Genomic DNA, 13,747 nt, shown 5'->3' with positions numbered 1-13,747 from the left:
ATGAGACATGTGGCTAAAGTCAAAGACTTCATGGAACCATGTTATGACTTAACAATCACAAAAGGAAGTCAATTTATCTCTACTAAAGTGAATATAAATATTGCAATCATTCTTTTTCTGGCATAATTATGTTTTGGAACTATGTCTTCTATAAAAAGCATCTGTATACCCACCTGTCCCAGTTGTGTTGGCTGCCAACTACAAGCATCCTCTGTCCTTATTTTTCCAAATCACTCTACTAAAAATACTATTCACACAATACCTGCAAAATAGTATTTCAGTATTGGTTTTGCCAATCAGTCAAAGGTACCTCTCCAATTTTCAAGAGATAAGTCCAATCCTGGGGTTATCAGTGAGAGGAAGATTTGGTATTGCGCCTAGACTGTGGCAAGTTCACTGTGCCCCCTTCACCCAGAAACTTGCATTGGCCATACATTTACTATGTGGCAAATACATGTGTCAACTTAAAACTTTGAAAGTGGAACCAGTCCATGTTGAGTATCTGTAAAATCCAAGTGTCCAAATTCTTGTTTCAAGTTTAATTTTTAAAATCTGAGTATCCAAAGTCTTGTTTCAAGTTTTTAAAACTTAAAGGTAATATAGTAAATTTTTAGGATCTTAACATGTCTGGTATTTAAACTTATTTACGAAAAAATTACAATGAAAAAAAGGACACCATTACTGTCAATAAATCCAAATGATATCTTCATTTTCAGAATCACGTCTTCCACTACCTTCTTCAAACATCACTTCCTCTCCACTACTTCCCCCAGTCCTTTAGGCAAATCAGTGATTCACACCGCCCCTTCCACCCAAGATTCTTAAAAGGATCCACTGTGCACGAACGAGAAAGCCCCACGATCCAAGTACATTGCCCTAGTGATCTTTGATGTTTTAAAAGGCACCTGTAAAAATGCCAAAGCCCAAAATTAGATCCCCAAGGGCTCCTTTTCTTTCTTGACCACACTTCTCTTTTTCAGTGCCTCCCTCACCCCTTGAGGCCAGACGATTTCCCATCCAACAGCCCTCCTCCTTCTAGTCAAACCTAAATCCTGCCCTCCATCACCACCAGCCCCACCCGGGGTGGGAGGCGGATAAGAGGGCTCCATAAGAGGAGAACCCCATGAGAGGGCTACAGTCCCAGCCCCGATCGCCCTCCCTCGCCCTAGGAAGGGAACACCGGCCCAGGTCTTGCTCCTCTGACTCCTCATCCCTGCTGCCAAACCGAGAGCATCTCTTCCTCCGGGTCCACATTCCCGCAGGACCTTCGATCTTTTTCTCCCACTGCGCAGCTTTCAAAAGCCCCCAAGCTCTGGGCTCTTCAAGCCTCCCCCTCTCGCTCTCTCCCTCTCGTTCCTCGGCCTCCACTTACCCCTCAGCCTTCAGGCCCTCAGTTCGACAACCTCCATTTGCTTCAGATTCCATTCCAAGGCTGACTATCCCGGTTCCCTCAACCGTCTCCCCGGGGCCCCTCCAGGTCGCGGTCCCTCGGCAGCCCCGGCTCCATCCCAGACTCCCCACTCACCCTTGGCAGCAGGCGCCCCCCAAGCTCCCCTCTCCTCAGCCTCAGCTCCCGCTCACCTCCGCGGTCCGAGTCGGGCTCCCCGGACCCACCTCCGAGTCGGCGTCCGAGCCGCCGTCGGAGTCCGGGGCCCTCCCCGCCTCGCCGGAGTGAAGCACCTCAAGCGGCAGGGGCGGAGCCCGGGGCGGGGAGCCGGAGTGGAGGCGGGGGCGGTGGCGACTGCGCGCAGGCATCGTCCCGGCCGCCGTCACCGCCGCGCCGGCAGCTGCTCGGAGCCGAACCGGAACTGCTTCGGGAGGCGGGGCCCTACCGGCCGGGGACGGGGTTCTACCGGCAGGGGGCGGGGCCCACACTGGAAAAGACGCGAGGCTCCAGATGGGCCCGAGAGGAGAACCGAGATGCTGCCGCGGAGGAGCCCGAGGGCGCATGCGTCATGCCGGAGGCCAAAGCGACAGGAGGAAGCGGGGCTAGCGGAGCCGGGGCGGGGCCTGTGGGATCAGTAAATGGGGTTAGGGCCTAGAAGGAGGTAATCCGAATTCCTCTGGAGAGAGCCAGCTCTTCTCCAATAGCCAGCCCCCAATGATCATTGTTATAATTTATTGCCCATTTACTCTTTGACAGTGTCTATGCCAAACGCCATATAAACATCTCATTTAATCTTTGTGCTAAGGCCGGGAGCGGAGGCTCACGTCTGTAATCCCAGCACTTTGGGAGGCTGAGGCGGGATCACCTGAGGTCAGGAGTTCGAGACCAGCCTGGCCAGCATGGGGAAACCTCGTCTGTACTAAAAATACAAAAATTAGCCGGGCGTGGTGGTGCATACCTGTAATCCCAGCTACTCGGGAGGCTGAGGCAGGAGAATCGCTTGAACCCGGGAGATGGAGGTTGCAATGAGCCGAGATCACGCCATGGCACTCCAGCCTGGGCGACAAGAGCAAAACTCCATCTCAAAAAAAAAAATCCTAGTGCTAATTCTGCAAGGGGGATCCTATAGCACAGAAAGGTAAAGAAACATACTGCCTGACATATTGCAAACTGATATTCCAACCCAAATCTCTCTAACATCAGATCCTGTATTTTCCTCACTCCACCATGCTGCACCACCCTGAGGGAAGGTCTCCTCCCAAGCCAGGTCTAGCATTGGCATAAACCAAGTCCAAACCCAGCTGTAACCTGGACACGAGCCCCTCCTTGGTCTTGCCTCCCCACACAGTGCCGGGCCGACTTCAATGGTTCTGAATGGGATAGACATGAATGTAGACTGCTTCCATGGGATGCCCTGGTGTGGCCTTTCCCTTCAAACTGGTCTTAAGGCCAAGGGCAGCTGGGAACCTCCCCACTGCAGCTCATACCCTTCCCAGCTCCATTAGGGCCACTGAGAAGTCACATGAGAGAGGGTGAGACATCTCATCTCTTTTGCTGATAACCAGCTCTGGCAGAAGGACAGGTTGACCTTTCTCAGTTTCTATTTTGGGACCCAAAGCCCTTATAGGCAGAGGAATCTCCCTCCCACTGTTTCTGATGACAGTTAGCCCCTTTGGCTCTCAAAGTCTAGGGCAACACTCACCTCCCTTCTCCCCATTTGACATACAAGGCCCTCTTCAGCCTTCTCTTCTGAGAAGTTAGCCATCTTCATTACAGGACCATTGTTCAAACCTTGCCCCATTGGCCCAGCACGGTGGCTCACACCTGTAATCCCAGTACTTTGGGAGGCCGAGGCAGGCTGATCACTTGAGGTAGGAGTTCAAGACCAGTCAGACCAACATGGCAAAACCCCATCTCTACTAAAAACACAAAAATTAGTGTGGCATGGTGGCACATGCCCTAGCTACTCAGTAATCCTAGCTACTCAGGAAGCTAAAGCAGGAGAATCACTTGAACCTGGGAGGTGGTAGTGGCAGTGAGCCAAGATGATGCCACTGCACTCCAGCCTGGGTGACAGAGTAAGACCCTGTCTAAACAAAACAAAACAAAACAAAACAAAACCTTCCCCCTCCCCCCATGAATCTTGTGGGCACCCTTTAAAGGAAGCTCTCCATGTCTCTTACCCATATTTCTCTGACTCTACAACTCAGAAAACTGTCCCTGACCTCCATAATTCAGAGACTCATCCAACAGACATCCAATCCAGCTCCTGCCCAATTTGTGGCCCACCTAAACTGTACACTTCTTTCAGTTCTTTCTATCATTCATCCTTGGAACCAGCTACCTCCTCTGCACCCTGGATCTCTACTTTAACTCAGTCCTCAGAACCTAATAGCCTTAGGCAGGGCTCTACATCTACTAATTCCACAGATGTTTCTAAGCACCTACTATGTGTCAGACCCAGCATGTCCTTTGTTTCATCTAATCCTCAAATTCTCTGAGGTAGGTGTGATTATCCTTACTTTACAGATGAAGAAACTGAGGTTCAGGGTGGTAGCTGACTTGCAGAGGTCTCTCTGATTCCGTGTTCTCATGGAGTTTGGGGGTGGGGGGAGGCTTGGGGAGGAAAAGGTCTTGTCCACTCCAGAGGCCCCTGTGACTTGCTGAGTCACTTGCTTCTGTCACCTGTCCCTGTCAATCTCTGGGAAGGAGAAATGACACTGGAGAGGCAGAGAGGAGTGACCACAGAGGCAGAGGGGTGGGCGGGCTGGCCCATGGCTGAGACCTCTCTCCCAGAGCTGGGGGGAGAGGACAAAGCCACGCCTTGCCCCACCATCCTGGAGCTGGAGGAGCTCCTGCGGGCAGGGAAGTCTTCTTGCAGCCGTGTGGACGAAGTTTGGCCCAACCTTTTCATAGGAGATGCGTGAGTGGTAGCTGGCCAAGGGGCATGGGGGTGGGGACGTGGAGAGGCAGTTCTTGGTCGCTTTACCAGACACAGGAGGGTGGAAACAAGGAGAAATAGCTCTGCTCTGACCATCCCAGGCCAGGGACCTTCTCCAGGACCCCCGGGGGTGCTGAGGTCAGTGCAGTGACCAGGTATGGCCACCAGGGAGAGCAGGGACTTCGCCTGCCTGAAAGCAGGGAGTCTCCCAGGAGTCCCAGGAAACATTTCCAGGACAACTGTCAAGTGTAGAGGCAGAGGCCCGGGAAATAGTATTTGGGGCATGAGATAAGGTAGACAGAGAGCCCCCTGTTTCTGGGCCCAGCCTCCCTCCTCTGGATACAGACGGTGGAGAAGCCTGACTGAAGGTGAATCAGAGAAGGTGTTGCCTCTAAACATTTGTAGGTTAGAAGCAGGTATGAGGTGGTAGCCAGTAGAGGACGGATATGCGCGGGAGGACATGGGGCAAGAAGGGAGGGGCAGCCGGGTTCCAGGGCTGAAGCAATCCTTTCCTTCCTGTCCTGGCCAAGGCAGGGACAGATGCATTGAGGAAGCAAAGAGGGTCTAAAGATCCCCCGACACACACACCGCCGGCTCTGCCACTGGGTATAGGGCTGTGGAGTCAGACCCCACTTGGAGCTTGCTGGGGTTGGACTCTCTTTGGACCCTAATGGCTTGGTCCCTCTGCAGCAGGGGGCCAGGCACAGCCTCCCTCCTGGTCCCATGGCTTGGCCGGCATCAAGTGCCCTTCCTGCCCTCCCCAGGGCCACGGCAAACAACCGCTTTGAGCTGTGGAAGCTGGGCATCACCCACGTGCTGAACGCCGCCCACGGGGGCCTCTACTGTCAGGGCGGCCCTGACTTCTACGGCAGCAGTGTGAGCTACCTGGGGGTGCCAGCCCACGACCTCCCTGATTTTGACATCAGTGCCTACTTCTCCTCTGCGGCTGACTTCATCCACCGTGCCCTCAACACGCCTGGGGGTAGGACTTGGGATCCAAGCCCATATCCCATCTTGCTCATTCATGGGGAGGATGCCTCATTTCCTCTCAGTCATCAGTGCCCTCCCATCCCTGCTTTTTAAAAATCCTCTGCTTAGGCCGTGTGTGGTGGCTCATGCTTGTAATCCTAGCACTTTGGGAGGCTGAGGTGGGTGGATCGCCTGAGGTCAGGAGTTCAAGACCAGCCTGGCCAACACGGTGAAACCTCGTCTCTACTAAAAATACAAATATTAGCCGGGCATGGTGGCACCCACCTATAATCTCAGCTACTCCAGAGGCTGAGGCAGGAGAATTGCTTGAACATGGGGGGCGGAGGTTGCAGTGAGCCGAGATCATGCCACTTCACTCTAGCCTGGGCAAAAGGGCGAAACTCCATCCCCCACCCCCCAAAAAAAGTCCTCTGCTTAGTGCTCCAGCATTTTATCGAACCCTATTCCTTCCCAGATGGGGAAACTGAGGCCTGGAATACAAGGTCATGCCATGAGTTAGGAGCAACCCTGAGGCTGAAAGCCATTTCTCCCAAACAGCAGAACAGTTCTTTCTCTGCAACACTCAACTTTGGGAAAGCACCATTTGGTACCTAGATGTCTGCCCCAAAGTACTTTTTCTCTTCTTTATTTTTTTTCTTTCTGAGACAGAGTCTCAGTGCTACCCAAGCTGGAGTGCAGTGGCGCGATCTCTGCTCCTCCACCTCCTGGGTTCAACCTCTGCCTCTGGGCTTCAAGCAATTTTCAGCCTCCCAAGTAGCTGGGACTAGAGGCATCCGCCACCATACCCGGCTAATTTTTGTATTTTAGCAGAGACAGGGTTTCACCATGTTGGCGAGGCTGGTCTCGAACTCCTAACCTCAAGTGATCTGTCTGCCTCGGCCTCCCAAAGTGCTGGGATTATAGGCATGAGCCACCGCACCCGGCCCCCAAAGTACTTTTAACTAGAAAAGAAATATATCTTCAAATACTCAGGATACAGCATAGGAGCCCAGGGAGGCTGGTGTCCCGGCTTTGTGTCCATCCTAGAAGACAGCTGTGTCCCTCACTGTGTGACCCTGGGCAAGCCAGTGTCCCTTTCTGGACTTCAGTTTCCTCATCTATGTGACAGGAATGACAAGATTACAGCTCACATGACTTTTTAGTATCCAACACACTTTGACATTCTTTTGCTATTTATCCATTCATTCACCAGCTATTTACTGAGTATCCACTACGTGCCTGGCACTGAGCTAAATACTGGGAATCCAGACTTTAAGAAGCAGGGTCCCTGCCCTCTTGGAACTGGTGGAAAGACAGCCAAATTGCGAATAGTATAGTGAGAGCTACTCATAAGAGTGGGCCAGTGTGGAGGGCTCTGGGAGCACACGGCGGGGGTGCTGAGCCCAGAGGATCGGGAAGGTGGGGGGACTTCCCTCTACAAAGGTATCCATGGGTAATATGCAAAAAAGATGAGCTGCTTTGTGATTCAAGCAATACTTTGAGCAATCAAGAAAGCCTGTGGAGGAAGCCGTATCTCAGCCAAAACCTGGTGGATGAGTAGTGGAAGTTAGTCAGACCGAGACCAGAGGAAACAATTTGCAGGTATTTGGAATAGCATGTGGTAAGGCTGGAGGTCAGAAACCATGGCAGCCTCAAGGAACTGCAAGTTCCTCCATGTTTCTCGAGCTGAAGGTGGGGGAGGGACAATCTGAGATGAGGCGACAGGGGCCAGCTCCTGAAGTGTTAAAAAGGTTTGGAGGCCAGGAGCGGTGTCTCACGCCTGTAATCCCAACACTTTGGGAGGCCAAGGTGGGAGAATCACTTAAGTTCAGGAGTTCAAGACCAGCCTGGGCAACATAGTGAGACTTTGTCTCTACTAAAAAAAAAAAAAAAAAAAAAAAGAAAGAAAAGAAAAAAGAAATTCGGACCCTATCCCAAGGGTAGGCAGAACAGGTGTTGATCTACCCATTTTACCGATCAGGAAACTGAGGTCCATAAAGGCTGAGTGACTTGCTCAGGATCACAGAGTGCACCCAAGGCAGGGTCAGGAAAGGAACTTGGGTCCCCATCCCAGCCCGTGGGTGGGCCGGTGTGTGGGACAGGGTTTTTCACCAGGATGTCTTCCTCAGCCAAGGTCCTGGTGCACTGTGTGGTGGGCGTGAGCCGCTCTGCCACGCTGGTCCTGGCCTACCTCATGCTGCACGAGCGGCTGTCCCTGCGCCAGGCGGTGATCACCGTGAGGCAGCACCGATGGGTCTTCCCCAACCGAGGCTTCCTGCACCAGCTCTGCAGGCTGGACCAGCAACTGCGGGGTGCCGGCCAGAGCTGAGGGGCCAGGTGAGGCCTCAGGGCGCAAAGCTGGATGTGGTTGGCCGGAAGAGGCCAGGTGAGGGCCTAGGCTGCAGACATAGGATTGGATTCTTCCAGGATTGGTTGGCAGGGCTGTGTGTGGCTGGAAGTGAGGATTAAAGGGGGCCTGGCCCTCTCCCCAGACTGCTGGGTTCCCTTAACCTACCCAGGGTCTCACCCAAGGGCCTGGCCTAGGCAATTCTCCTGTAGGACCCCCAACCCATATCCCCCACCCCACCTGGATCCTTCAGACCCCAAAGAGAAGAGAAGGACTAGGATGCGAGGGTGTAGAAAGCATAAAATGTAAGAGGGGAGACTTTCCTACCTGGTCTTGGGGCCAACCTGCCCTGCCTCAGCTGAAAGCCTGTGGGGGCTTCCCTAAATCTCACTGAGGCATCTGCACAGCCAGCCTGGACCCTCCTGAACCTCCACATCCCCTTCCCCCTAGGTCTGGACCCCAGGTACAGTGCCACAGAGAAAACCTTCCAGGCTTAGCTAATTCTCATCAGTGAGCTAAGGCCAGGCCTCCACGGTGGCTCCCCACCCAGCAGGGCCTGCCTCCACCTCTGCTTCCCCTACAACTCCTTCCCTGTCTCGCTTCAAGCCTGTCTTTGGCTGTCCCTACCACCCCATGCCACAGACGGGCTGCCATTTGGGGGTGGGTGACTGGCCTGGGCATGCTTGGGAGCTGGAACAGCAGCAGCTTTTTCCTCCCAGAAACCTCCCAGGGCAGGGCCTGACTCTCTCCCTGCCTCCCACCCCTAAGAGCAGTTCCTGTCTCTGAAGGCATAGCCAGCCCAAGCAGAAGGGAGGCCCTTCAGCAGCATCGACCCCTTCCCCCGTGCTGGCTGGAGGATAAGCATCTTGAGGAGCAGGATTAGGGAAGGATCAGGGGCTAAGTTTAGAGTTTGGGGGTGACTGTGATAAGAAACTTTGGGTTATAGCTGGGCTTGAGATTGGCCTGTAGCCAAGCTGTGGCATGGAGCTCTGTGGGTAGAAGGTCTGAAGGGGGCATGTTTCCCATGGAATGGCAAATTCCCTGCCTGCTCTCTCTCCTCCAGACAGGACCCAGGAACCTGGCAGAGCATCAGATCTCGGACCATGCCCAGTCACCCTTCTCCCTCAGCCTGGGGCCTTAGGCTCCCTGACCTCTGACCTCAGCATCTTTCCCATCAGGCAGCTGACTTTGGGGAAGTTGGATAGGCAGGGGTACAGCATTGCACAATTCATGGAGGTGTCATCCACCAAACTGTGCAACTGGAGGCCCCAGGAGTTATGCAGTGTGCAGCCTGTGCAGCCATACAGAGCAGCTCTGGGTCCAGGTACTCTGAAAGATAAGGGGCCCATGGGGAGAGGTCATCTCTGTCCCTAAGCCATGGATACCAAATCTACCTCCTCATCTCTCCCAGCAGCTGCACTCACTTGACCTTATGCACAGGGCTCAAGGCAGAAGCAGGTTTAGGTGACAGCTCTTATCCCTGCCCCAACAAGTCCCAGCCAGCCTGGGCCTTGGTTCACCTGCCTGTAACACAGAGCTCATCTCTCTTCCAGAGCTGGTCCTTACTCCCTGCCACGGGGCTCTGCCACTTTGCCACCCTGGCACTGATCCTGCTGGTGCTGCTGGAGGCTCTGGCCCAGGCGGACACACAGAAGATGGTGGAAGCCCAGCGTGGGGTCGGCCCTAGAGCCTGCTACTCCATCTGGCTCCTCCTGGCGCCTACACCCCCTCTCAGCCACTGTCTTCAGTCTCCACAGGTGGGAGTGGGCTCCCCTCTCAGCCAAGCCCTCAGGCTTCTTGGCCAGGGACCCCAAGTTCCCTGGGAAAGTGGGGAGGGGAGGAGAGAGGAAGGGGGTTCCAGGTATTTGTGATAGCTGTTGGCCACAGCTGTCTCCAGCAGCTCCCCTCAGGGCTCAGAGAGCCCCAGGAGGGGCTGAGCCTTAGCTCCCTGGAGCTCAGACCTCAGAGACCCAGTGCAGGTATGGCTGCAGGCATGGGTGTGCCCTGTTCCCACCATCTGGGAGTGCAAGCGGGGAGTAGTATCAAGGTATGCGTGTATGACAAAGGTCTGTGGATGACAGAGAAGATTTCTAGTAGGCCCAATTGAAGGTCCTAGCTGACCACAGTTAGCTTGGGGAGAGACCTTAAAGACCATCTCTCTGGCCTCAGGGGACAGTGGGGCCTGGGTGTCCCTGCCTTTTGGGTTGGGGGAGGAGCTTGGCAGAGGGTGGGAGTGGCCCTGGACACACTGCTTCTGCCTGCAGCCCAGGGCTGTCTGAAGACCTGCTCTACACCTGTGTCTGTGTGTGGGCCTGTGCGGCTTCCCTCAGCCTGAGTCTTCTAGGTCTTTATCCTGGACCTGTCCCATCGGCCTTGGCCCCTAACTGAGGGCCCCGAACCTGGGTCCTGCTGTTGGCAATGCCACCAGTTTACATGTGATTTTTGGCTAGCCTCTTCACTGTCCTCCTCCACAGAACATCCTTCCAACTTGAACTTCCTGCCCTTCTTCTATAATACCCTTGAAGGCCAAGGGAGAGGGTCTCACTCCAGTTGCTTAGGCTGGAGTGCAATGGCATGGTCAAGGATTAGGGCTCACTGCAGCCTTGACTTCCTGGGCTCAGGTGATTCTCCCACCTCAGCTTCCCGAGTAGAAGGGACTGTAAGCGTGTGCCACCACAACCAGCTAATTTTTTTTTTGGAGACGGAGTTTCGTTCTTGTTGCCAAGGCTGGAGTGCAATGGCGTGATCTCAGCTCACTGCAACCCCCACCTCCCGGGTTCAAATGATTCTCCTGCCTCAGGCTCCCGAGTAGCTGGGATTACAGGCATGCGCCACCACGCCCAGCTAATTTTGTATTTTTAGTAGAGGCAGGTTTTCTCCATGTTAGTCAGGCTGGTCTCGAACTCCCGACCTCAGGTGATCCGCCCACCTCGGCCTCCCAAAGTGCTAGGATTACAGGCATGAGCCACCGCGACCAGCCCAACTCGCTAATTTTTTGTATTTTTAGTAGAGACAGGGTCTGGCTATATTGCCTAGACTGGTCTTGAACCCCTGGGCTCAAGCAATCCTCCCACCTCAGCCTCCCAAAGTGTCAGGATTATAGGCATTAGCCACTGCATCCGGCCAAGGGACCTTTTAAAATGGTTTATTTGATCTTCCTTCTCCCACTATCTCTTTTTTTCTTTTTTTTTTTTTCTTTTTTTCTTTTTGAGACGGAGTCTCGCCCTGTCGCCCAGGCTGGAGTGCAGTGGCGCGATCTCGGCTCACTGCAAGCTCTGTCTCCCGGGTTCACGCCATTCTCCTGCCTCAGCCTCCTGAGTAGCTGGGACTACAGGCACCCACCACCACGCCCGGCTAGCCTGTTAGCCAGGATGGTCTCGATCTCCTGACCTCATGACCCGCCCTCCTCGGTCTCCCAAAGTGCTGGGATTATAGGCTTCAGCCACCGCGCCCGGCCCTTTCTCCCACTATCAACATACATGTACACAATATGCCACAGTCAGACCTGGGCTGAGCTGCCTTGATTCTTAGCAGTGCTGGGACAGAGGCCTGGGCCTGGAGGGAAAGGTGCCTGACTGTGCTTGGCACTGGCCATGCCATGGAACCAGTGGACAAGTTGGGAGTGGCAGGGGAGGCTGGAAGAGGGGAGTAGACAGCATGCTTTATAATTAAACTCAAATCAAAAAATAGAAACAGCATCAAGTGTGCGGAGACAGGCGGCTGAAAGCCGGCAGCACAAACTGCCCGTCAGAGAAGTGCACAGCCTGGGCCAGATACTCCCACAGGTGGGTGAGTGCTCCTAATTAGGCGGGGGTAGGATGTGGTCCCTGAGCATGCTGGGTAATGAGGGCCAGGACACTTGTGCCTGTGTGGGGAGGGGTGGGGTTTGGGTTGGGTAGAGAACCGACTGGGTCAGAGATGAAGGTGCAGACAAGGTATAGTAGAGTCAGAGAGACCTAGGTTTGAATCCTGACTCCCACATCAATTGGCTATGTGACTCTGGGTATGTTGCTTAACCTCTCTGAGTCTCGGTTTCCTCATCTGTAAAATGGGGATGATAATATTACCTGCTCCATAAAGGCACTGTGAGGATTCAGTGAGAAAATGTAAGCGCCTAGCTCTGTCTGGCACATAGTACATCCTTGATGAGTGCTAAATATAACAATTATTGCTGGACAGAGAAAGAAATATCAAGAAATACAGAGATAGAGAAGAAATCTCACTGTCCCGTAGGGAAGTTACCCTCCACATAGGATATGGCTGGGGCTGGAAAGGGTAAGAGTAATTATAGTAGTGATAATAATAGTAAGACGTGCCATTTATTGGGCATCTACCATGAGACAGACCCTGTGGGAGGTGCTTTACATTAATTATTACATGGAATTCTCACAGCAGCCCCACTGAAGAAACTGGCTCAGTGAAGACAAGACCACATAGCTGCAAGTACCAGACCTGAGATTTCTACCCAGGTCTGCCCTCCCCAAGACCCTCAGGCTGAGCACAGAGACCCACAGCTGTTCCCCACTGGCAGCCACACGCCACCCTTCTGCAGGCCTTCTCCCCACACTCCTCACTGGTCCTGCCCTGAGATCTCCAGCCCCACATGGCCTGTGGCCACACTTCTGTCTGGCCTCCCTGGAGTGGAGTCAGAAAGGATGGGCAGGAAGAAAGTCCAGGGGACTATCTGAAACTGCAGCTGAGAGGTGGATGGCAAACAGCTGCCCCCTGCCCCAAGGAAGCCTGTGCCTCTGCCCGATGTCGTGGGCACACAGAGCAGCGTCATGGGAGGCTGCAAAGGCACATGAGCTTCCTGGGGGAGGATAGGAGACAGAGGCAAACAGGGGAGTGACCCAGGGAGGAGAGATGCAAACACAGAAAACAAGTGCATGGACTTGGAAACAGCAGCAGCACAGGAGCAGCCAGGAAAAGCCCTGCCTACAGAGGCAGCTGCTCTGCTGAGCGGGGGAGGCAGGAAGGGGGCGAGGAGGAGCACGGGATCAGGGAGAGAAGGAAGACTGCAGGGAGTGGGAGGGGAGCTCGGCCGGGCCCTGGCCCTGCTGGACGTTGGGCCTGTGCTTCACCCAGCTGGGGACAAGGAGACATGGAATGTAGTGTCAGGCAGGGCCCTCCGAAGACCAAGTCTCAGGTGTCAGAAACCGGCGGAGCTGCCACAACCACTGACTTCCCCTCCTTGGGAGGGCCTGGGGCTTAAAGGATGAGTCCCTGGGTGGGTGGCCGGGCCTGACTCTGACTGATGGGATGGGCTGGGTCCCAGTGGGTTAGAGTGGACAGGTGGGGCAACACCCTGAGCATCGGGAGCAAGGCATTAGGTGGAGCCTGACCAGGCATAGCGCTAAGTCCAGGGGAGAGCCCCGTTCTTCAGACCTGGGCCTAGGTCCCCTCGGAGGCAGAGGCATGCACTGTGGCCTACCAGCCCCCAAATCCTTGACCCCTCTGGAGCCTCCTGGGGGTGGAGCCTGGCTGCCTGCTCCCTGGCAAGGCTGGGCTGTGACACACCCATTGGCCACCAGGGGGCAGCCTCACCCCATGCCAAGCTCCGCAGGCCTGAGCCCGGAGCCTGTCCCACTTCCCAAAGCCCCATCTCCTGCCTGGGGTGGTGCAGCCCCACCTGATGGCTCCAGACCAGTGTGGCTGTTGGACTCCTCTGGGGCCTGGGGGCTTCCCCAACTCCACCACACTACACTGCCCTCTGCCCTGCAGTGACCGCATATCCAGACACTCCTCTCTCATTCTCGGGTCAGACCCCCAGAGCATCCTGAAAATTAAGTCCAGGATCCCTAGCATGGGAAGATAAACTGTGGTCCAGATGGGAGCAAAGACTTGCTCGTGGCCACAGAATGAGTTATGGCAGAGTCCTGGGGGAGCCAGGCTCTCCTCCCTGCCTCAGAAGTTCTCTTCCCACCTCTTCAGGTAGCCTCCCATCTTCATGGAGGGTTATGGAACCAACGGTCTTCAATCCCAAAGAGATACCAAGCAGAGAGGAGGCCTGGGGGTTTAGACGGACCGGAGGGCCCACTGCAGTCCACAAGGCCTCAGTCGGCTCTCAGGCCCCACCCCCCATGGGCGCCCCAGCCAGCACCTG

General features: G+C 54.6%; 2 protein-coding genes across 5 annotated transcripts in view; one reads left to right on the top strand and one right to left on the bottom strand.

Annotated features, from left to right (window-relative positions):
* SAMD8 (sterile alpha motif domain containing 8) overlaps positions 1-13,726 on the bottom strand; it is an 82,296-nt gene extending 68,570 nt beyond the window's left edge. The window contains exon 1 of one of the 4 annotated variants that reach the window (XM_063781908.1): positions 13,568-13,726. Coding sequence is in view for 1 of the 4 variants with exons in the window: in XM_009458769.5 (XP_009457044.1) it covers positions 1,582-1,755 (174 nt within the window). In the remaining 3 variants the exon portion in view is untranslated. Of the gene's footprint in view, positions 1-1,372; positions 1,951-13,567 lie in introns of those variants that run through there. The other 3 variants (XM_009458770.5, XM_009458769.5, XM_054659712.2) reach the window with 3 other exon arrangements.
* On the top strand, positions 4,162-7,626 carry DUSP13A (dual specificity phosphatase 13A). The gene is made up of 3 exons (NM_001418200.1): positions 4,162-4,310; positions 5,093-5,310; positions 7,427-7,626. The coding sequence occupies exons 1-3, from the start codon at positions 4,162-4,164 to the stop codon at positions 7,624-7,626; spliced, it is 567 nt and encodes a 188-aa protein (NP_001405129.1).
* Positions 13,727-13,747: the final 21 nt, after the last annotated feature.

The sequence above is a fragment of the Pan troglodytes genome, chromosome 8 (genome assembly GCF_028858775.2).
Source record: "Pan troglodytes isolate AG18354 chromosome 8, NHGRI_mPanTro3-v2.0_pri, whole genome shotgun sequence".
Taxonomy (NCBI): Eukaryota; Metazoa; Chordata; class Mammalia; order Primates; family Hominidae; genus Pan; species Pan troglodytes.
The sequence above is the reverse complement of the archived record's forward strand: the minus strand, read 5'-3'. Positions and strand labels throughout refer to the sequence as shown.